At 51.3% G+C, this 22,646-nt stretch overlaps 2 protein-coding genes across 2 annotated transcripts; both read left to right on the top strand.

The window, feature by feature from the left end:
• Positions 1 to 4,387: 4,387 nt before the first annotated feature.
• Positions 4,388 to 5,320, top strand: LOC128850835 (olfactory receptor 14J1-like). The gene has a single exon (XM_054055848.1). The coding sequence runs from the start codon at positions 4,403 to 4,405 to the stop codon at positions 5,318 to 5,320; it is 918 nt and encodes a 305-aa protein (XP_053911823.1). The 5' UTR covers positions 4,388 to 4,402.
• A 9,844-nt stretch (positions 5,321 to 15,164) lies between these two features.
• On the top strand, positions 15,165 to 20,520 carry LOC128850834 (olfactory receptor 14A16-like). Its single transcript, XM_054055847.1, has 2 exons — positions 15,165 to 16,087; positions 20,364 to 20,520. The coding sequence occupies exons 1-2, from the start codon at positions 15,168 to 15,170 to the stop codon at positions 20,518 to 20,520; spliced, it is 1,077 nt and encodes a 358-aa protein (XP_053911822.1). The 5' UTR covers positions 15,165 to 15,167.
• Positions 20,521 to 22,646: the final 2,126 nt, after the last annotated feature.

Below are 22,646 nucleotides of genomic sequence, written 5' to 3'. Positions count from 1 at the left end.
AGGTCACAGAATTTTCTCGTAATAGAAGAGTTGAGTCACAGAAAAATGAGAGTTGATTTGGATAATAGAAGAGTTTGGTCATAGAAGGGTCATCAAAGAGTCAGATTATAGAGGTGTTAGGTCATAAAATGATTGGGTCATAGATTGTTCTGGTCCTAGAGGAGCCAGGTCATAGCAAGCTGTAGAAGGATCATAGAAGAATTGGGTCATAGAAGGCTTGAGCCATAGAAGGCTCGGGTTTTAGAAGAGCCTTGTCATAGAGGAGTCCATAGAAGAGTGGGGTGGTAGAAGAGTTGGTTCATAGAAGAGATGGGTGATTGAAGGCTCATTGAAGAGTAGGGTTGTAGAAGGGGTGTGTCCTTGAATTGTCTAGGTCATAGAAGGGTCATAGAATTCGGGGTGATAGAAGTCCTAAAAACACAGCTGGTGGCTCATATAAGAATAATATCATGCAGGAGTCAGATCATAGAAGGGTCACTTAAGAGTAGGATTGGTTCATAGAACAGTTGGGTTATGAAGGGTCGGGTTAGAAGGGTTGGGTCATAGAGGCGTCAGGGCATTTGCGTCACAGAAGAGTGAAAGAAGACTTGGGTCATAGAAAGTCATGTGACAGAAGACTCAGAGCATGGTCAAGTCATAGAAGGTCACAGAAGGCTCGAGTCACAGAAGTGTCAGGTCATATAAGGGACGGGTCAATGAAGAGTCAGGTTATAGATGAGATGGATCATAGAGGAGTAATAGAAGAATTCAGTCCCAAAAGGTTCATAGAGGTGTTATGTCACAGAAGTCTCAGGCCATAAAACATTTGGGTGCTAGAAGGGTCATAAAATATGTGGGTCATGGAAGAGTCAAGTCATAGAAGCATGAGAGTTTAGTCAGGAGAAGGAAGGATCGGGTCACAGAAAAGTCTTAGAAGAGTTAGGTCATAGAAGTATTGGGTCATAGAAGAGTTGAGTCCCAAATCATTCAGGTCATAGAGGAGTTTGGTAATAGAAGGATGGTGAGACACAATCTGCCCAAAGGGAATCCAGTCCCCTTCTCTTTCAGATATCCAGAAATAGAATCTGAGGGGAAAATGTCTGGGGCACAGCCTTTAGCTCCCCTGCTCATCCATTGGCCATTTCTGAAAAGGACATGCAAAGTGGAAGAAGTGCCAGTGGTCAGGGAGTCTCCATGGCCTTGTGAAAATGATGGAGAATGGCCTCACTGGGACATCGTCCTGCTCACTCAGCTCCCTGGGATAATCTCCTCTCCTGTCCCACAGGACTGGGAAGGAATTGTGTTTGCTCAAGTGATCCCTGACTTGTTCCCACCCACCCCTGGTCCATCTCCTCCAGAGTCCCGTCCTGAGTCACAGTGGCCTGGGAGAACTTGCTGAGGAAGACAGGGACAAAGAGGAAGACAGGGGATCTCAGATCTCTCTACACCTGCTCTGCCTGAATTCATCAGTGCCCACACAGGTCTGAAGCAGCAAACACTCATCATGGGGCCATTGAATGGCCTTTCAAGTTGAGACTGAATCTCGGTCTGGACCCATGCTGAGCATGGAGGATGCTGTCCTTGAAGACTCTCTGTGCTGAGCTCTGTGACCATGTCCCAGCTCTGTCTCCCACAGGAACAGCTCCATCTCCTCCTGCCTGTGCCCCTGGCTGAGGGCACTGCTGCCCACTGGGGTTGAAGCCCTGCAGCTGTGGCACCAGGCAACCTCATTCCTGCAATGAGGAAAACTGGGACCAAGTGTCCAAACCCCATGTGTGCAAAGCCTTTGCTTAGCAGAAAGACATGGCTGGGACAGAAGAGAGCTGAGTGTCTTTCAGACTCCAGGGCTAAAGACCTATAATGAAATGCATAAATTCACTCAATGGAACAGATACTCGCGGCGTGGAGAGCTGAGATCATTCCCTGTCACCTTCCTGTTGTCCTGTCTAATGATGGGACAATAACATTGATTTTCATGGCCAGCTGTTTTTCTAACAGGAGCAATGACACTGCAGGACAGAAGTGTCTCTTCCAGCTGAGAGAGGGAACATCAGGGATGGCTTCAGGCTGTTTCTCAGCAGGTTCCCTGGAGCCCCAGGGACACCTGGAGGGAGCCCCGAGGGGGCAGAGAAAGGGCTGCCTTGGGCTGCTCCTCTGCTGCTGAGCTGGGCTGGGCTCCTGGCACGGAGGGAGCTGGTGGCAAGTGGGCAGCGCTACAAAGAGCCATCTCTGGGCAGGAGCAGCTCCTCTGCAAAGCCCAGCAGGGCTGAGGGCACTGCCTGCAGGCAGCGAGGGGAGAGGAGGGAGGCACAGAGAGGGGAAAGGCAGGGTGGGGTGGGAGGAAAGAGGAGGCTTCATTTGGAGAAAGATCTTCACAGCCCTTCTCCAGGTGAGTCTCTGGGTGCAGGACAATGCAGGTGCTGTTCCTGGAGGGATCTCCTAAAGCCAACACAGCCACAGCCTGTGGGATCTGTCAGGAGGGCTCTTGCTGTTTCTCCAGCAGAGAAAAAAACAGAGTCAGTGCTCAGCCTGCCCGGGGAGTTCCCCATGGAGGGACAGAGAGAAGGTATGGGAGGAAGAAGCACCTCCTGGCAGGAGAGGGTCTTTCTGCTTTCAGGAGGTGCTGTGTGAGTCAGGGCTGCTCACAGCTCCAAATGCCTTCAGGATATTTCTAAGAGGACATTCTAAAGGGAAGATCAGGGCAAAGATTACATTAAAGATAAGGAACTCTCCTGAGTTTGCCTTTTCACTTTCCTGCCCTTGGGGAATTTCAGTGGAAAAATAGAAGAAAAGGCTGTCATGATTGAAGAAATCAGTGAGACTCCTGAGCTGTGTCCTTGAGGGGTCAGTAGGTCTGATAGGAGCCTCCTAAAGTGTCTCCAGCTGCTCCTCTGCTCATGGACACCACCAGCATCACCTCTGCTGGACCCACCAGGCTCAGTCTGTGCTGTCCTTTTCTGCTTATAAACAAGACCCTGTGCCCAGCTTTACCCGGCAAACAGGCAGGATTGTGTAGGGCTGGGGGAGAGCAGAGAGGGTCAGATGGGGTCTGTGAGCACTGACAGGGAGAAGGCATGGGACAGGGAAACACCTCCCAGGAGGAAAATCTCCATCAGAAGGCATTGGATCACGGAATGAGAGGAGAATTAATACAGAGATGTTGTGGGAGGGAGAATTGAGACAGCTCTGTGTGCTCCCCTGCAGGGCAGCCCCTTCCTCTGAGCAAGCCCCCTGGCCTCCTCTCCCACCCAGCAAAGCCTCTGCCCTCAGGGCTCTGGGCTCCAGGGCTGAACCCCCTCCTCTGCAGCCACAGCTCCAGTGCCCTCTCCAGAGCACAGGGGCTGAGAGCAACTGCCCGGCAAGGTTGGTGTCTGGGAGGGGGTGAGCACAGCTGGGGAAGGGGAACACTGTCTGTGTGCCCGGCTGCCTCTGCCCTGGCCTCTCGCAGCCAGACCCTCACTCTCTTTCTCCCTGTTTCTCCCCTTGTCTCTGTTCTTGCTGTTGTTCTCTCATTCTCACTGCCAGGCTCTCTGGGGATGGGAGTTGCAGCTGTACAGTCACCCACTGCCCTGGTGGCTCCTTTCCTGCTGTTGTGTCCATGGGAACCCGTGTCCCAGCTTTGCTCTGAGCTGTGAGGCTGTGGGCAATGCAGTCAGTGGGGCTGGGGAAGGAGCTGAATCTCCTCTAATCAAATGCCATCCTGAGGACACTTGGCTCTCCTTGAGGTTTCCTTCCAAGCTCTGAGCTTCCCTCCAGGATGCAAACCTGTCCCATCGTTTTCAGTTAACACCTGTCCCATCAGGTGTTACCTGAAAGCCTCATGGAGAAATGCAGAGATGCTGCAAGAGAGAAAATGCTGTTGGGCACGTGGGACCAAGAGCGAGGCACAGAGCAGCTCCCCTCCCTCTGCACTAAGCCACAGGCAATGCTCTCACCTCACAGGACTCCCTCTCTTCTCCCAGAGTGCAGCAGAGATGCTGAGCAGTTCTGACAGCCGAGAGCACTGCCCAGGGTGGGAGAAGGAGCTGTAAATTCCCAAAACTCTCAGCCTGCCTTCTGCCCTCTCTGCCTTCCTCGTCCCTGGTGGTGCAGATGCTGACAGGCCCTTCTGCACCAGGAGCAGTTCCCCAGGACAAAGCTGAACCCCAGCAGTGTCCCCTGTCCCCACTGTCCCCATGTCCCCCTGCTGCAGAGCAGGGCTGACTCCTCGCAGCCAGCGGGCAGAGGCTCTGCTCCTCCCGGCACATTTACACATCACCGAGCAGGGCTGCAGGCACAGCGATAAAGGGCGGGCTGAGAGAGAAGGGACAGGGTGTGAGCAGCAGGGAGAGGGGAATGAGAAATAGCTTTGATTTGCACAAAGACATCTCCCTTAACTTTTCACAGTTGCCTTTTGACAGTGCCCCATGTCCAGAGGCAGCAGATGTCCAACAGCAGCTCCATCACCCAGTTCCTCCTCCTGGCATTCGCAGACACACGGGAGCTGCAGCTCTTGCACTTCTGGCTCTTCCTGGGCATCTACCTGGCTGCCCTCCTGGGCAACGGCCTCATCATCACCACCATTGCCTGTGACCACCACCTCCACACCCCCATGTACTTCTTCCTCCTCAACCTCTCTGTTCTTGACCTGGGATCCATCTCCACCACTGTCCCCAAATCCATGGCCAATTCCCTCTGGGATAACAGGACCATCTCCTACTCAGGATGTGTTTCTCAAGTCTTTCTGTTTGCCTTTTTCATTTCAGCAGAGTATTCTCTTCTCACCATCATGTCCTACGACCGCTACGTTGCCATCTGCAAACCCCTGCACTACGGGACCCTCCTGGGCAGCAGAGCTTGTGTCCACATGGCAGCAGCTGCCTGGGGCGCTGGGTTTCTCAATGCTCTGCTGCACACGGCCAATACATTTTCCCTGCCCCTCTGCCAGGGCAATGCTGTGGAACAGTTCTTCTGTGAAATCCCTCAGATCCTCAAGCTCTCCTGCTCACACTCTGACCTCAGGGAGGTTGGGCTTCTTGATGTTAGTGCCTGTTTATTTTTTGGCTGTTTTGTTTTCATTGTGGTGTCCTATGTGCAGATCTTCAGGGCAGTGCTGAGGATCCCCTCTGAGCAGGGACGGCACAAAGCCTTTTCCACGTGCCTCCCTCACCTGGCCGTGGTCTCCCTCTTTGTCAGCACTGCAGCATTTGCCTACCTGAAGCCCCCCTCCATCTCCTCTCCGCCCTTGGACCTTGTGGTGTCAGTTCTGTACTCAGTGGTGCCTCCAGCACTGAATCCCCTCATCTACAGCTTGAGGAACCAGCAGCTCAAGGATGCAGTGTGGAAACTGAAAACTGGGTGATCCTCCAAAGCAATGAACTGCTTATCACCTTCTGCATAGCAGTTATCCTGTAACTCATGGCAGGCTCAGGCCAGCTTCTATATTTGTTGATAGTTTTTCGATTCTTTTCATTCTGTTGTTTTTTTTTTTAATTCACTGTCTTCTTCTCTTTTCTTTTCTTACTGATTGTTTGTGTAAATGAGGAGCTGTGCTCTCTGTGTGTTTCAACAAAATAAAGGGATATTCAATGACTTTTCTTTCCTGATCTCTTCCCTCCAAGTCTATTTTGGAGCTCTTGAGACAGTTCCTGTGGTCATGGGTGGAGGGGAAAAGAGTCCCAGCACGGCAGCCCTGCCAGGCACCAGCGCTTGATCTCCCAGAGCTGTTCTCTCTCCCCTTCCACACTCTCCTCCTCACCCCTTGCCTTGCTGGAAGGCCTGAGGGCTCTGAGCTTGGTCACAGCGGTGCTGCGTGGCAGTGCTGTGCCCGCAGGCAGGGACAGGCAGTGGGCACTTGTGGGACAGAGCTGCCTCCACAACAGCCTTTCCATAGAGCAAAGGGGATCTCCTCAGGGCAGAGCCTGAAGGCTTAGGGCTTCTTTCAGGGATTCCCCCAAGGGTATGTCCAAGAACCTGAGACAGAGGTGAAAACACCAGTGTAAAGGCAGACGCTGTGGGTGTAATGGATTCGGAAGAATATTGTTTTCTTCTACAGACATGCCTCCTCTGGGAGATCTTCAGCATCAGCAGGGAAGGGTCTGGTCTGTGCCCACGTGCACTGGAGCACCCACAGAACCTGCCCCAGGACAATCATCCTGAAGTAGCCCCTCAAAAGCACCATTCCCAGCACTTCCCTCTCACTCCAGCTTGGAGACATTCTTTGTCGCTCCCTGGAAGGACACGGAATGAGGAGGTCAGAGTCAAAGTTCACACTGTTCAGAGGAGATGTGAGGATGTACATCACAATCATGAGGTGAGATGAACCCAAGAGAACACAAACAGCCCTTCCTTGGGTTTCATGAAGGTCTGTGGGACAGAAAGTTTCTCAAGGTCACATCATGTTGAGGTCAACATCCCAAGAGTGAGTGCCTGAATGCAGTACTGGGATGTGCTTTCTTGAACTGAGGTCCCTGTGTCCATTCCTCATGACATGAGGCATCTCAGACAAGTACAGAGTGGTGGGATACACCACAGGTCTGAGATGCGTCTGATTCTCTGGGAGTCCAGAGAAACCCTGTGACTATTGCCTTTGTGTGTAAAAAGGGAAAACTGGGTGAACATCTTTGGGTACATAAGGAGTCCACGAGGCCAGCTCAGACATGGACTCCTGACAGAACCCTGGCATTTCTGTGTGTGCCTCCAGGAAAAACCCTACCGGTCCAGGGAGATTCATCTCACCTGCCTTGGACAGGCTCAGTGCAAATGTTTCTGCCTGCTGCATCACCCTTGCCTGTGACCCTTGAATGTGCTCTCAAAGGTGCCAGAGCAATCAGAGCAGTTCTGGGGTCCTTGGAAAAGGCAGATGTGGGTGGCAAACGTCCCACAGGCATTTCCAGGCCCTTGAAGGACAAGAAAGGTGTTGACAATCAAGCCCCAAGAGCAGAGAGAAGGAAATGCAGGTAGGGAATATACCGGTAGAAACCAAATATGGAAAGATACGTGTCGTTGTTGGGATGGACACGACATTCAAAAGTTTGTGAGCAAAAGCCAAACCTTATTGTTTTACTGGCCTCTTTATATTTTTTGTTATCTATCAGGCTGTGTTCATATACTAAAGCTGTTAAAGTGATTTGCTCAACCGCTCTGTCCACGTGCCTAAAGCTTTACTATGATTCGTTGAACAACACTGTCCATTTGCTACCTGTATCTACTATTTTTCTTGCCAACTTTCCAATAGATGTTACTTGTTTCACTTCCAAGATTCTTCTTCCGGACTTTCCAGCCTCGTTATGGGAACACGTGTATCTATTCAAGGTCAATATCCATTTTCTCTGAGTCCTCACACCAGCTGTGGACTCCCACAATTCCCCCTTTTTGTATTTGTGCTACAAAAATTTTCCCGACAGTCCCTTGCAGGGCCCTTTGCAACAAACTGATCAGAGAAGGCAACATTAATAACACAATTACAACAGTAACCAGAGTCAACAACCCTGTTTTTATCAATGATAACAATCACCCTGACAGTCCCCATCCTTTAAACAAGCTATTCAACCAATCTGATCCATCATCTACTTGTAACCTTTTCACCCCTTCTTTTAGAAGCTGAATGCTTTTATATATTGTTTCCGAATGATCCGACAAACATCCCTGTCTGCCCCGTTAACAGCTACGTCAACAGCTACCCCAATAAAATTCCACCACTGGAGTTTCCATAACTACGGAGATAAAGAGCAATGACTGTGCTGGAGATGTACCCCTTTTCTTCTTATTTCTCTTTGCCACAAGCTCCTACATTCCCACAAGCGCTGTTAGTGATTCCAAGGTCTTTTAAGCCAGTTAGCAACCTTCAGAACAGCGGCCGCTTGCTCTGCGTTTGCTACTGATATCATGGGCACACCAAGGCATCGGCCGCCTGTGTTGGTGCACACACGACAAAGGAATCCTTTATGCTCGCGCTGATTCAGGGGCACAGTCTTTTCTCATCGAGTTCAAATCCGTACACGCTTTCTCCCATATCTCCTCCTTTTCTGTTTGCAATCATCACAGCCTTCAAGGGTAATCTGTAATGAAAAACTGTTATCTAAACACCAGTCTAAATATTCTATTGTAATAGAGAAAAAATGTTAATGGCTCATTTCCAGTTATTTGTACTATTCTTTTTCTGCCTTTAATGATGATACCTGCAATTATCTGAATTGGAATAAATATGGTTTCCTTAGGTTGATAAAATATCCACTCTAATATCACAAGATCTGAAAGCACAGGTACCCATTATGCTATCAGACCAAATGCCTGACAGAGTAACAACACCAAACAAACACATTGGATGACCATCGAGTCGTCTCTGGGCTTTTCTCTGAGTAATGGCTTTTTCAATTTTGTCCAAAGTTTGTTGTGCTTCACTCGTAAGAGTACGAGGTGTTGTTAAAGCCATGTCTGCCTTAAGAAGATCAAATAATGGATTTATTAGTAATACCCAAATAAGGTTTAACCGAAATGATTGTTCCTCGTAGCTTTTGCAAATCGTTTAAAGTTTTAACTGCTGTTTGCAATTTTGCTGAGGTTCAATTGTGGCACCTAAAATTTTCCACTCACAGTATTTCCAGATTTGGATTTTTTCAGGTGCGATTTGAAGGCCAATTTTCTCCAATACAATTTTTGAAATGGTGTTAATTGAGGTTTGGGTGATATACAGCTCAACCGCTCTGTCCACGTGCCTAAAGCTTTACTATGATTCGTTGAACAACGCTGTCCATGCGCTACCTGTATCTACTATTTTTCTTGCCAACTTTCAATTAGATGTTACTTGTTTCGCTTCCAAGATTCTTCTTCGGGACTTTCCAGCCTCGTTATGGGAACACAGTTGTCTGTTGATGTCAATATCCATTTTCTCTGATTCCTCAGACAGCTGTGGACTCCCACAGGGTGACACTGATGGTGACCTCACACCCTCCTGCTGCTGCTTTGAGCTCATGAGTCAGATGCTCACTCCTGTGTGCTGTGCATGGGTTCTGCTGATGATGGTTCCTCCAAAAAGCCATATTCAGTCATGTTTAAGCATTATTGTGATGTCATCAGGAGCCCCACACAAGCCGTGTGCCTGCTCTTTTCCCAAAAGCTGCTCCAGCACCAGTGCAATCCCAAGCTTGTACATAGCCATGTGCCTTCTCCTGGCCCACCCACCACTCACCCACAGGTGACCTCCTGGCATCTACAACTGCCATGTCTGCTCCTGGTCTATCGGATGTTCAGATACCACTGACACCCAAAGGAGCTTCACAGGCCATGTGCCACCTCCTGGCCTATCACCTGCTCAGGCACCGGTGACCTCACAAGCACCTGCACCATCTACAGGCCTTCTCCTGACCTATCAGCTCCTCAGGGGGGAGTGACCTCATAAGAACCTGCACAACCCATGGGCCTTCTCCTGGCCTGTGGAGGAATCAGACACTAATGACCTCACCAACACCTACACAAGCTTCTGTCCTTCCCCAGGCCTGTTGGTTCCGTGGGAATCAGTGACCTGACCACCATGTATCCAACCTTTTGCTCTCTCCCCGCTTATCAGGTACGAGTGAACAAGTGACCTCACAAGCTCCTACAAATGCCACGAGTCTCCTCTTGGCCCATCGGCTACTCGGGCAGTGGTGACCTCACAAGCACGCACCGACCCCTTTGCTGTGTGATTGTCTTTTGGGGTGACCCCCTCGCAGCAAAACCCTTACATAATCCCCTCCTCCCTCCCCCAGCAGGATGGGGGAGACCATCGCCAGGGCAAAAGCGAGAAAACAAAACTCGTGGGTGAAGATAAAGAGAGTTTCCTAAATGGAGGGAAGCAAAAAGGAAACCAGGGATGGAGAAGCAGTCAGTCCCAGCAGCAGAGTGATGTCCAGCCAGTGTCCAAGCAATGGCTGCTTTGGAGAAGCTCCCCTCCCAGTTTTAGTGCTGAACAAGGTTCTACAAGGCGTGCGATTGCTCTTTGGTCCGTTTGAGCCACCCGTCCTGATTTTCCCCCTTCCCAGTCTCTTCCCACCCCAAGCCTCCTCTCTCTGGGGCAGAAACAGAGAAGGCCTTTGCCTCTCTGCCCGCACGGAGCAGCAGGAGCTGCAGTACCAGTGTGTTATCAGCGCCCTGCGCAGAGCACAGCCCCACACAGGCTACGAGCAAGAAAATGAACCCCATCCCGGCCAGGCCCTGGGCAATCTCCATCTCTTAGTCCATACTGGTTTGTTCCGGTCTGAGCTAGAACTGAATCAGTTTTCTCATTTTAGCTCAAAGTTCCTGACCTTGGACACTTCCAGAGATGGGACACCCACAACTTCTCTGGGTACCTGTTCCGATTCCTTGAAACCCATACTGTAAAATATTTCTTCCTTACATCCAATCTAAATCTCCCCTCTTCCAGTTCAAAGCCATTGCCCCTCGTCCTGCCACCACAGGCTTTGGGAAAAAGTCTTTCTTGGCCTCTGACCACTATGATTTCACCTGCAAACACCCCGGAGAGTGCCCAGAGGCCTCCCAGGATGGGGTTTGGAGACCTCAAGCGTATGACCAGTGGCCTCTGGGCTCATTGGTGTGGAGGCTGCAGACACCGTAGGATTCGCCTGAGAGTGCTTCAAGGGTGGTTTCCGAGATGGTGGAGCTTTTCTGCATAGTGGAAAATGGCAGGAGAAAGAAATAATGCTAAAACTTGTAGCTGGGGAGGTCCAGGCTGGACAAGAGGAGAACGAAAAGGGCAGTGCTGTGGTGCCACAAGTCATCCAGAAGGAGTCTGGATCAGCCCAGGGCTTTGTGTGTCAAGCAAGAGCCGGGGAGGACAGAGAGACATCAGCAAAGGAAGGTGACAGCAAGGTGGGGCAGCCGGGGAGATGAGTGCAGCCTCAGGGCAAGAGGCACAGGTGATGCAACACTGTGGGACAGCATGTTGTGGAGAGGACAGAGGGATGTGGAAAAGCTGAAAGTTCCCTACCAGAGCAGCCTTTCCATGACTTTGGTGGTGGTTGTCCTCTCTGCCACGGATGCCCATGAGGAGATGACAAATCCTTCCAGCCCTGGGGCCTCATTGCCTCCTTGTCCATTCTCAGGAGGTGTTTTTCCACGGTCCTGCCCTTGGCATTGCCCATCTCCACATTCCACTGCCCCAGGAAGAGCCATGAGGACTGAGTGAGGGACAGAATGTCCCTTCCTAAGGGCTGGGGGTCAGGGCTTGGCCTTTCAGTTAATGGGATCAGGGCTTGGTCCTTTGGATTAATGAAACACATCCAGGTTTGCTCAGCATCAGAGCCACCTTTACCTTGTTTTCATGGAATCATAGAATAGTTGGAGTTGGAAGGGACCTTAAAGATCATCTACTTCCAACCCCCCTGCCATAGGCAGGCACATCCCACTAAATCAGGCTGCCCAAGGCCCCATCCAACCTGGCCCTGCACACCTCCAGGGATGGGGTTTCTTGCCAGCCTCTGGTCCCTGTCCTGCTGGTTTACTGTTACCTCCTTGTAAGAGAAAAACTCACATTTCTAACCTGTAGTGAAATAGATGTAATTCCTATGGATATTTTTGCCACCAGAGGTCAGCACACACCAGATTAAATAGCAGATCAGCTCCTATAAACTAAATTAAAGAGGAAAGTCCTCAGCATTGGGGGACTCTGAACAGCCACTCTTCAAGGATGCAAGCAACTTAGTTGTGGGGAGCACAGATGAGGCTGAAAGCTTTTTAAAGGGATGAGAATATTTTCTCTGCAATCTGGACAGGTTGTTCCGGGTTTAGGGTTATACATCACTGTGTAAGGGCCTCTACTTTTTGCACCAGTGGAATGACGCGGAGGATACAAATCATACCTTTATCGTGCAAATTAAATGAGAAACACTAGTAGGGAGTTATAAGAGCGCTCTGTGATACTCACAGAAGCATGGCACCATCAATATGGACTGCACTGGGAAGAGGGTTTCTCATCCCTGCCTGGAGCCGTTTTCCCAAGTATGGTGCTTTCCTTCCTTTTTTCTGGGACACACATTCAAAATGTTCCCTCCTTTCCCCCTTTCCCCATGAAAACCCTGAACCCACCCTCAAAGCACTGTGCAGGAACAGTTGTAAGAGGCGAACTAAATAGGACTGCTTATACAGTTTGTGCCGAGAAATAGTTTTGAAAATAAGAGGCTTCGTGACAGCAGAAACCTTTTTCTCATCTTTACACATGTTTTGGTCTAATGATCTTACCTCTAAATATTAAAAGGAGTTAAAGACAGAGTATCATGGGAGTTTCTGGGATGTGTTCCTTACTCAGTTCTAGGGAACTCGGGGCCCAAAGTCCTTATCCGTGTGTGTGCGCTCCCTTCAGGCTGACGGATAGCGCACTTCTGCCTCCAGTGCCAGCACAAGCTGCAGAGCAGTTCTGTGCCTCTGCAACAGAGAAAACCCACAGCAAACAGGACTTTACCTTTCTATGTCGTGTACCTGGGGACGGGTGTTTATTGTTTGCAGTCCTTGTGTTTTGAAGAGTGCTTTGGCTGAGCCTGGCGTAAGCACACCTGCTCATTGGTTTGGAAAAGGATTACAATTTATTTATTATTAATTTATTATCTCTCTATTACTCTATATCTATATCTATTCATTTATTCATTACTCCAGGACTTGCCTTTTCCTAACCTGTTTTCACTGCCTCCATTTCTCTGCTCTAACAGGACACTGGAGATGCTTTCTCAGCAGTGCCCTCGGTGGGACCCATTAACACTGCAAGAAACTTTGGGGTTTGAATTGGACTTTGACTTTGACTTCTTGAGAGGTTTATTCAACTTCCTCGAAGGGGCTGTGGTTCATGGACTCAGCATCAAAACCACCAGAGTGTCATTAAAATGCCGTGGGCTGCTCCTCTGCTGCTGAGCTGGGCTGGGCTCCTGGCACGGAGGGAGCTGGTGGCAAGTGGGCAGCGCTACAAAGAGCCATCTCTGGGCAGGAGCAGCTCCTCTGCAAAGCCCAGCAGGGCTGAGGGCACTGCCTGCAGGCAGCGAGGGCAGAGGAGGGAGGCACAGAGAGGGGAAAGGCAGGGTGGGGTGGGAGGAAAGAGGAGGCTTCATTTGGAGGAAGATCTTCACAGTCCTTCTCAAGGTGAGTCTCTGGGTGCAGGACAATGCAGGTGCTGTTCCTGGAGGGATCTCCTAAAGCCAACACAGCCACAGCCTGTGGGATCTGTCAGGAGGGCTCTTGCTGTTTCTCCAGCAGAGAAAAAATAGAGTTTTTTTGGATCAGACAGTTCCCCATGGAGGGGCAGAGAGAAGGTATGGGGGGAAGAAGCACCTCCTGTCAGAAGAGGGTCTTTCTGCTTTCAGGAGGTGCTGTGTGAGTCAGGGCTGCTCACAGCTCCAAATGCCTTCAGGATATTTCTAAGAGGACATTTTAAAGGGAAGATCAGGGCAGAGATTACATTAAAGATAAGGAACTTCACTGAGTTTCGCTTTTCACTTTCCTGCCCTTGGGGAATTTCAGTGGAAAAATAGAAAAAAAGGCTGTCATGATTGAACAAATCAGTGAGACTCCTGAGCTGTGTCCTTGAGGGGTCAGTAGGTCTGATAGGAGCCTCCTAAAGTGTCTCCAGCTGCTCCTCTGCCCACGGACACCACCAGCATCACCTCTGCTGGACCCACCAGGCTCAGTCTGTGCTGTCCTTTTCTGCTTATAAACAAGACCCTGTGCCCAGCTTTACCCGGCAAACAGGCAGGTTTGTGTAGGGCTGGGGGAGAGCAGAGAGGGTCAGATGGGGTCTGTGAGCACTGACGGGGTGAAGGTATGGGACAGGGAAGCACCTCCCGGGAGGAAAATCTCCATCAGAAGGCATTGGATCACGGAATGAGAGGAGAATTAATACAGAGATATTGTGGGAGGGAGAATTCAGAGATCTCTGTGTGCTCCCCTGCAGGGCAGCCCCTTCCTCTGAGCAAGCCCCCTGGCCTCCTCTCCCACCCAGCAAAGCCTCTGCCCTCAGGGCTCTGGGCTCCAGGGCTGAACCCCCTCCTCTGCAGCCACAGCTCCAGTGCCCTCTCCAGAGCACAGGGGCTGAGAGCAACTGCCCGGCAAGGTTGGTGTCTGGGAGGGGGTGAGCACAGCTGGGGAAGGGGAACACTGTCTGTGTGCCCGGCTGCCTCTGCCCTGGCCTCTCGCAGCCAGACACTCAAACTCTTTCTCCTGTTTCTCCCCTTGCCTCTGCTCTTGCTATTTTTCTCTTATTCTCCCTGCCAGGCTCTCTGGGGATGGGACTTTCAGAGTCAGGCACTGATCTTCTCTGGGGCTGTGAGCAGTGCATACCTGACGAATTATCACACCTCACTAATGAGATATCATCATTAAGACACTTGGCTTTCCTTGAGGATTCCTCCCAAGCACTGAGCAGCTCTCCAGGATGCAAACCTGTCTTATGGCATCTTTGTGTTCCCTGAATCTCTGTGGAAAAGCACAGAGATGCTCCAGCCAAGGAAATGCTGTTGGGTTTGTGAAATGAGCTGTGTGTGTCCTGGGCTGAAAGTGGAATGCTGAGACCTCGAGAAAGGGTTGGGCACTCAGTGCTTGGCAGTGGGTTTGTCTGCTTTCAGCAGATCCTGGTGGCTTTGAAGGTGAATATGAAAGTGTGATTACTCTGTCTTTGAAAGGTGCAAGCCCAGGGCAGCAGGGAACAAGAGTGAAGGACAGAGCAGCTCCCTACCTTCTGCACTGAGCTGCAGGCAGTGTTCTCGCCTCGCAGGACTCCCTCTGTTGTCTTTGAGTGCAGCAGAAATGCTGAGGGGTTCTGACATCCAAGAACACTGCCCAGGGTGGCAGAAGGAGCTGTAAAATCCCAGACCTCTCAGACTGCCTTCTTCCATCTCAGCTCCTCATCCCTGGCAGTGCAGATGCTGACAGCCCCTTCTGCACCAGGAGCAGTTCCCCAGGACAAAGCTGAACCCCAGCAGTGTCCCCTGTCCCCACCGTCCCCATCACCCCCTGCTGCAGAGCAGGGCTGACTCCTGGCAGCCAGAGGGCAGAGGCTCTACTCCTCCCGGCACATTCAGCCGGCACCGAGCAGGGCTGCAGGCACGGAGCTGAAGGAAGGGCTGGAGGAAAAGGGACAGTGTGTGAACAGCAGGGGAGGGGAAGGAGAAATGGCTTTGATTTGGCTCAGAGAAGTCTCATTTAAATTGTCACTGTCTTTTCCTCCTATAACAGTGCCTCTCGGCCAGATGAAGCAGATGTCCAACAGAAGCTCCATCACCCAGTTCCTCCTCCTGGCATTCGCAGACACACGGGAGCTGCAGCTCTTGCACTTCTGGCTCTTCCTGGGCACCTACCTGGCTGCCCTCCTGGGCAACGGCCTCATCATCACCACCATCGCCTGTGACCACCACCTCCACACCCCCATGTACTTCTTCCTCCTCAACCTCTCTCTTCTTGACCTGGGTTCCATCTCCACGACTGTTCCCAAATCCATGGCAAATTCCTTATGGAACACGAGGGCCATCTCCTACGTGGGATGTGTTGCTCAGGTCTTCTTTGTGTTGTTCTTATTTGGTGCAGAATACTCTCTTCTCACGGTCATGTCCTACGACCGCTACGTTGCCATCTGCAAACCCCTGCACTACGGGACCCTCCTGGGCAGCAGAGCTTGTGTCCACATGGCAGCAGCTGCCTGGGGCGCTGGGTTTCTCTATGCTCTGCTGCACACGGCCAATACATTTTCCCTGCCCCTCTGCCAGGGCAATGCTGTGGAACAGTTCTTCTGTGAAATCCCTCAGATCCTCAAGCTCTCCTGCTCACACTCCGACCTCAGGGAGGCTGGGCTTCTTGATGTTAGTGCCTGTTTATTTTTTGGTTTTTTTGTTTTCATTGTGGTGTCCTACGTGCAGATCTTCAGGGCTGTACTGAGGATCCCCTCTGTTCAGGGACAGCACAAAGCCTTTTCCACGTGCCTCCCTCACCTGGCCGTGGTCTCCCTATTTCTCAGCACTGCAGGGTTTGCCTACCTGAAGCCCCCCTCCATCTCCTCTCCATCCCTGGACATTGTGGTGTCAGTTCTGTACTCAGTTGTGCCTCCAGCATTGAACCCCCTCATTTACAGCTTGAGGAACAAGGACCTCAAGGATGCAGTGTTGAAATTGATATTGCATGAGTGTCTGAAGCAATAAATTGCTCATCATGTACTGCATAGCCGTTTTCATTTAATTCATAGCACATACAGACTGGCTTCTCTATATTTTGTTGCTGGTGGGATTTTTTAGTTATTATGATGTCCTTTCATAGAATCATAGAATCAGCAGATTGGAAAGGACCCACCGGATCATCGAGTCCAACCATTCCTAACACTCCCTTAAACCATGTCCCTATGCACTTTTTCCACCCTTTCCTTAAACACCTCCAGGGAAGGTGACTCGAACACCTCCCTGGGCAGCTGTTCCAGTGCCCGATGACTCTTTCCGTGAAGAATTTTTTTCTCATATCCAGCCTGAACCTCCCCTGGCGATTCCCCCTTGTCCTGTCCCCTGTCACTTGGGAGAAGAGGCCAGCTCCCTCCTCTCCACAACCTCCTTTCAGGTAGTTGTAGAGAGTAATAAGGTCTCCCCTCAGCCTCCTCTTCTCCAGGCTAAACAACCCCAGCTCTCTCAGATGCTCCTCCTAAGACTTGTTCTCCAGCCCCCTCACCAGCTTCGTTGCTCTTCTCTGGACACGCTCCAGAGCCTCAACATCCTTCTTGTGGTGAGGGGTCCAGAACTGAACACAGTACTCAAGGTGTGGTCTCACCAGTGCCGAGTACAGAGGGAGAATAACCTGCCTGGACCTGCTGGTCACACCGTTTATGATCCAAGCCAAGATGCCATTGGCCTTCTTGGCCCCCTGGGCACACTGCTGGCTCATGTTCAGTCGGCTGTCAACCATTACCCCCAGGTCCTTCTCCTCTGTACAGCTCTCCAGCCACTCTTCCCCCAGTCTGTAGCACTGCATAGGGTTGTTGTGCCCCAAGTGCAGGACCCGGCATTTGGCCTTGTTGAACCTCATGCCATTGGCCTCAGCCCAGCAGTCCAGCCTGTTCAGATCCCTCTGCAGAGCCTCCCTACCCTCCAGCAGATCCACACTTCCACCCAGCTTAGTGTCCTCTTCAAACTTGCTGAGGGTGCACTCAATGCCTTCATCCAGGTCATTGATAAAGACATTGAACAGGGCTGGACCCAGTACCGAGCCCTGAGGAACCCCACCTGTAACTGGCCTCCAGCTGGAGTTAACTCCATTGACCACCACTCTCTGGGCCATCCAACCAGTTTTCAACCCAGGAGAGCGTGCGCCTGTCCAGGCCAGAGGCTGACAGTTTCTGAAGCAGAATGCTGTGAGAAACTGTGTCAAAGGCTTTCCTGAAGTCCAAGAAGACTACACCCACAGCCTTTCCCCCATCCAGTATTCGAGTCACTTTGTCATAGAAGGCGATCAGGTCAGTTTGGCAAGATCTGCCTTTCGTGAACCTGTGTTGACTGGGCCTGATCACCCTGTTCTCTTGCATGTGCTTCATGATAGCACTCAAGATCACCTGTTCCGTGACTTTCCCTGGCACTGAGGTCAGACTGACAGGCCTGGAGTTCCCCAGATCCTCCCTGCAACCCTTCTTGTAGATGGGCACAACATCAGCCAGCCTCCAGTCCAGTGGAACTTCCCCAGTCAGCCAGGACCGCTGGAAGATGATGGAAAGGGGTTTGGAAAGGACATCCACCAGCTCCTTCAATACTCTTGGGTGGATCCCATCTGGCCCCATAGACTTGTGGGAGTCTAGCTGGGCAAGCAAGTCTCTAACCACCTCCTCTTGGATCATGGGGGCCTCATTCTGCTCCTCTAACTCCTGTGTTTGTACACAGGGGGAACAACTTTCCTTACTATTAAACAAGGGAAAGAAGGCACTAAGTACCTCAGCCTTATCCTCATCCCTTGTCACTGTTGTTCCTTCTGCATCCAAGAGGGACTGAATATTCTCCTCAGTCCTCCTTTTCTTGTTGATGTATTTGTAGAAAGATTTTCTATTCTCTTTCACAGACTTAGCCAGTTTGATATCCAGTTGGGCTTTAGCCCTCCTGATTTTTTCCCTGCACGATCTCACTTCCTCCCTGCAGTCCACCCAAGACGCCTATCCCTTCTTCCAAAGCTCATAGACATTCCTCTCCTTTTTGACGTCTCTCAAGATCTCTTAGTGAATAAGAGAGCTCAGGTGACCTCTAGTCCAAAGCCCAGCTCCAAGCAGGGCCTTGTCTGAGGTCAGCCCAGGCTGCTCAGTCCATGTCAGCATCCACAGAGTTTAGACATCAACCAGGCACCGAAGCCACGATTAAAACAAAGGCTTTCGACAATTACCGGCTCCGTGAACACATCTGTTGGTCAGCCATGCCTTCTGTGATACCTGGGAATGTCCACTTTCTTGTCCAGACCAGTTAGATCTTTTTGCTAGAGTCCTGGCCCATCTCCAGCCCATGGGGTTCTTTAGGGAAAGGTTGTAGAAGAGCCATATTATAGAGGAATTGTGTCATAGAAAGGTCACAGTTGAGTCAGGCCATATGAGGCTTGGGTTATTGAAGGGTCGGAGAGCAGTCAGGTCAGAGAACGTTTGTTCCCTATATGGGGGTGATCACTGAATCTCCCAGAAGTGTGAGGTCATAGAAGAGTCATAGAAGTGTTAGGTCTTCTAGAGTAAAGTCACAGAAAGTTCAGAGAAGAGTCATATGAGAGTGGGGTCATAGAAGGGTCAGATTATAAAGGAGCTGAGTCATTGAAGGGTATTGGAAGAGTTGGGTCATGGAAGGGTCAGGTCAAAGATGCATAGGTGTCACAGAAGAGTCATAGAATTGTTGCATCTGTGAAGAGTCGCATCAGAGAGGGACTGAAGAAGACTCAGGATACAGAATTGTACCCTGTAGGATAGAAGAGTTGGCTGACAGAAGGGCAGGGTCAAAAGTGTCCTGTCATAGAAGAGTAACAGAAAAATGAGGTCATTGAAGAGTAGTGTCAGAGAAAGTGGGTCATAGCAAGGTCATACCATGTTGGGTCATACAAGGGTATAGAAAGGTGATAGTATGGTCAGATCGTAGAAGTTTTGGATCAGAGAAGAGCTGGGTCATAGTACTGTTAGGAGATAGAAATGTCAGGTCACAGAATGGTCACTGAAGAGAGCAGCCATAAAAGAACGGAGTCACAGAAGAAGAGGGTCATAGAAGAGTTGGGTCATAGAATAATAGTAGGGTCATAAAAGACCTGTGTCAAAGAACGGTGATAGAAATGTTGGATTATAGGAGAGTAGGCTCACAGAGAGCTGGGAGGGGCTGTGCTGAGCTGGAAAGTGCCCGGGAGAGGACACCACCAATGGTGGCTGAGCTGTGTGACCATGCAGGGAGAGGACACACTGCAGTGGGTGTGAGGGGCAGAGCCCAACCCTGCAGGTGCAGGAGAGAGGAGGCCGCTCAGTGCCCTCAGTGACAGGGACAGACTGGGAAGGGGCCCCAGGGCACCGGTGTCTCCCATTCCCAGTTCCAGCACTGGTCACTCACGCCAGCCGATGGGTGAACTTCGCTCTCTGCCCATCTTCTTTATGACAAAAATCACTCGACTACTGGATGGGGGAAAGGCTGTGGATGTGGTCTTCTTGGGTTATTCTCCCTCTGTACTCAGCACTGGTCAGACCGCACCTTGAATACTGTGTTCAGTTCTGGACCCCTCACCACAAGAAGGATGTTGAGGCTCTGGAGCGTGTCCAGAGAAGAGCAACAAAGCTGGTGAGGGGGCTGGAGAACAAGTCTTATGAGGAGCATCTGAGAGAGCTGGGGTTGTTTAGCCTGGAGAAGAGGAGGCTGAGGGGAGACCTTATTACTCTCTACAACTACCTGAAAGGAGGTTGTGGAGAGGAGGGAGCTGGCCTCTTCTCCCAAGTGACAGGGGACAGGACAAGAGGGAATGGCCTGAAGCTCCGTCAGGGGAGGTTCAGGTTGGATATCAGAAAAAAATTCTTCACAGTAAGAGTCATTGGGTACTGGAACAGCTGCCCAGGGAGGTGGTCGAGTCGCCTTCCCTGGAGGTGTTTAAGGAACGGGTGGATGAAGTGCTGAGGGACATGGTTTAGGGAGTGTTAGGAATGGTTGGACTCGATGATCCAATGGGTCCTTTCCAACCTTGTGATTCTGTGATTCTGTGATTTTAAGAAACTATTAGGACTTGTGAAAGGGACCTAACAGTCCCCGTCCCATTTTCCTTTCCTACTCTTCCTCCTTGGCCTTGGCTGAACTGAAGGAGTAGTCTGGCATCTGGACTGTTCCTCAGCAGCCTGGTCCATCAGCTTGATTGTGCCAGGGGAACAGAAAGGGCTTTTCTCTTTGAGGGTCCTGTGATGCTTGAATGTGCTCTCAAAGGTGCCAGAGCAATCCGGGCAGTTCTGGGGTCCTTGAAAAAGGCAGATGTCACACCCATCTTCAGGAAAATCAAGAACCAGGACTGGGAGAACTACAGACAGTTCAGCCTACCCCAAACCCTGGGGAGTGGGGGGCACACATCCTGCAGCCGTTTCCAGACCCCTGACGGACAAGAAAGCTGTGGCTGATACAAAATGGGCAGGAAAAGAAGGGCATGTATTGCACATGGACTTTTGAAAGGGCTTAGACATGGTCTCCTGTGGTATCATTACAGCCAGAGTGGGGCAGCCCTGAGGGGAAGGACTTGGGGTGCCCATTGATGAGAAGCTCGAAATGAGCCGGCAATGTGCACTCACAGCCTGAAGACCAACCGTGTCCTGGGCTGCATCCAAAGCAGCATGGCCAGCAGGGCGAGGGAAGGCATTCTGCCCCTCTATTCCTCTCTTGGGAGACCTCATCTGGAGTATTGTGTCCAGATCTGATATCCCCAACATGAGATAGAGATGGAGCTGTTGGAATGGGTCCAGAGGAGGCTACAAGGATGATGCAAGGGCTGGAGTGCCTCCCATTCGAGGACAGGCTGAGAGAGTTGGGCTTGTTCAGCCTGGAGAAGAGAAGGCTCCCAGGAGACCTTATAGCAACCTTCCAGTACCTGGAGAGGGTACAAGAAAGGTGGGGAGGGGCTGTTTCCAAAGGCTGGTAGTGATAGGACGAGGGGCAATGGGTGTAAACTGGAGAGGGGCAGATTTAGACTAGACGTAAGGAGGAATTTCTTCACTATGAGAGTGGTGAGACACTGGCCCAGGTTTCCCAGGGAAGCTGTGGCTGCCCCATCCCTGGAGGTGCTCAAGGCACGGTTGGATGGGCCTTGGGCAGCCTGATGCAGTGGGAGGTGTCCCTGCCCGTGCCAGCGGGGTTGCAACTGGATGATCTTTAAGAACCCTTCCAACCCAAACCGCTCTATGATTCTTTGAAGCAGCAGCACATCTCTGCCCCATGATGGTGATCCAGAACTTCCCCCAGATGGACATTGCCCAGGGACCTGCAGTGTGGGCCAGGCATCGCGTGCTCAGTGCACGTCAGGGGGATGCTGCTGCCCACAGGCCCACACGGACCAGCAGCACCCACCGGCCCCGACATGGAGCTGGGGAGCAAAGAACGGGAAGCAAACACGCCTTGTCTTCTTCTAGAGAGAAAGTGAGGTGCAGGGCAAACAGTGGTTGCTCCATTCCAAGCAGAAGTGGATTTGGGGTGGTTTTCTGCTCATTTTGGTGGGATTGGCCCCTGAGGGTGCCACGAGCCAGCGCAGTGTATGGCTTAAGAGAGGCTGGTGGGGCAGGTTTCAGTGGGTTTTTTCAACCAAAAACGGTTCCTGGAACATTCAAAGGCGCTTTAGCACACAAATCCTTCTTACAACCATTTCTGCCACATAAGCCTCCATCAGCAAGCAGCCCCGGAGATGCTGGCGTGCTGGAGCGTCCTCTGACCAGGACAGGAGCTTTTAAAGGCACTTGAAAATTCAGGGTCCAGTCCTGTTAATGATCTGGATGATGGGGCAGAGGGTGCCCTCAGCAATTTTTGCTGATGATACCAAACTGGGAGGTGTGGCTGATGCTCCAGAGGCTTGTGCTGCCATCCAGAGGGACCTGGACAGCCTGGAGAAATGGGCTGACAGGAACCTGATGCAGTTCAACAAGGAGAGGTGCAAAGTCCTGCCCCCGGGTAGGAACAACCCCAAGCAGTGATAGAGAATCATAGAATAGTTAGGGTTGGAAGGGACCTTAAAGATCACTCAGTTCCAACCCCCCTGCCATAGGCAGGGACACCTCCCACTAAATCAGGCTGCCCAAGGCCCATCCAACCTGGCCTGGAACACCTCCAGGGATGGGGCAGACACAGCCTCCCCGGGCAACCCGTTCCGGCGCCTCAGCACTCTCAGGGGGAAGAAATTATTCCTCGTGTCTCTGCTGAGAGCCACACAGCTGGAAAGGAGCTTGGCAGAAAAGGACCGGGGTTACCTGGGGATCAGCAAGTTACGTTTGAGCCACCAACGTGTCTTCACCGCAAAGAGGGCCGAGTGCAGCCTGGGCTGCATATGGCCACGTACTGCGAGCAGGGAGGGGAGACTGAGAGGAGACCTTCGGAAGAACTGTTTCTCTGTGAGGGGGGAGGCCCTGGCCCAGGTTGCCCAAAGAAGTCACGGCTGCCCCATCCCTGGAGGTGTTCAAGGCCAGGTTGGATGGGGCCTGGAGCAACGAGATCCGGTGGGAGGTGTCCCTGTCCATGGCATGG

The sequence above is a fragment of the Cuculus canorus genome, unplaced genomic scaffold, assembly GCF_017976375.1.
Source record: "Cuculus canorus isolate bCucCan1 unplaced genomic scaffold, bCucCan1.pri scaffold_93_arrow_ctg1, whole genome shotgun sequence".
In the NCBI taxonomy this organism is placed as follows: Eukaryota; Metazoa; Chordata; class Aves; order Cuculiformes; family Cuculidae; genus Cuculus; species Cuculus canorus.
Note: the sequence above shows the minus strand (reverse complement) of the source record. Positions and strands in the feature narration are given on the sequence as shown.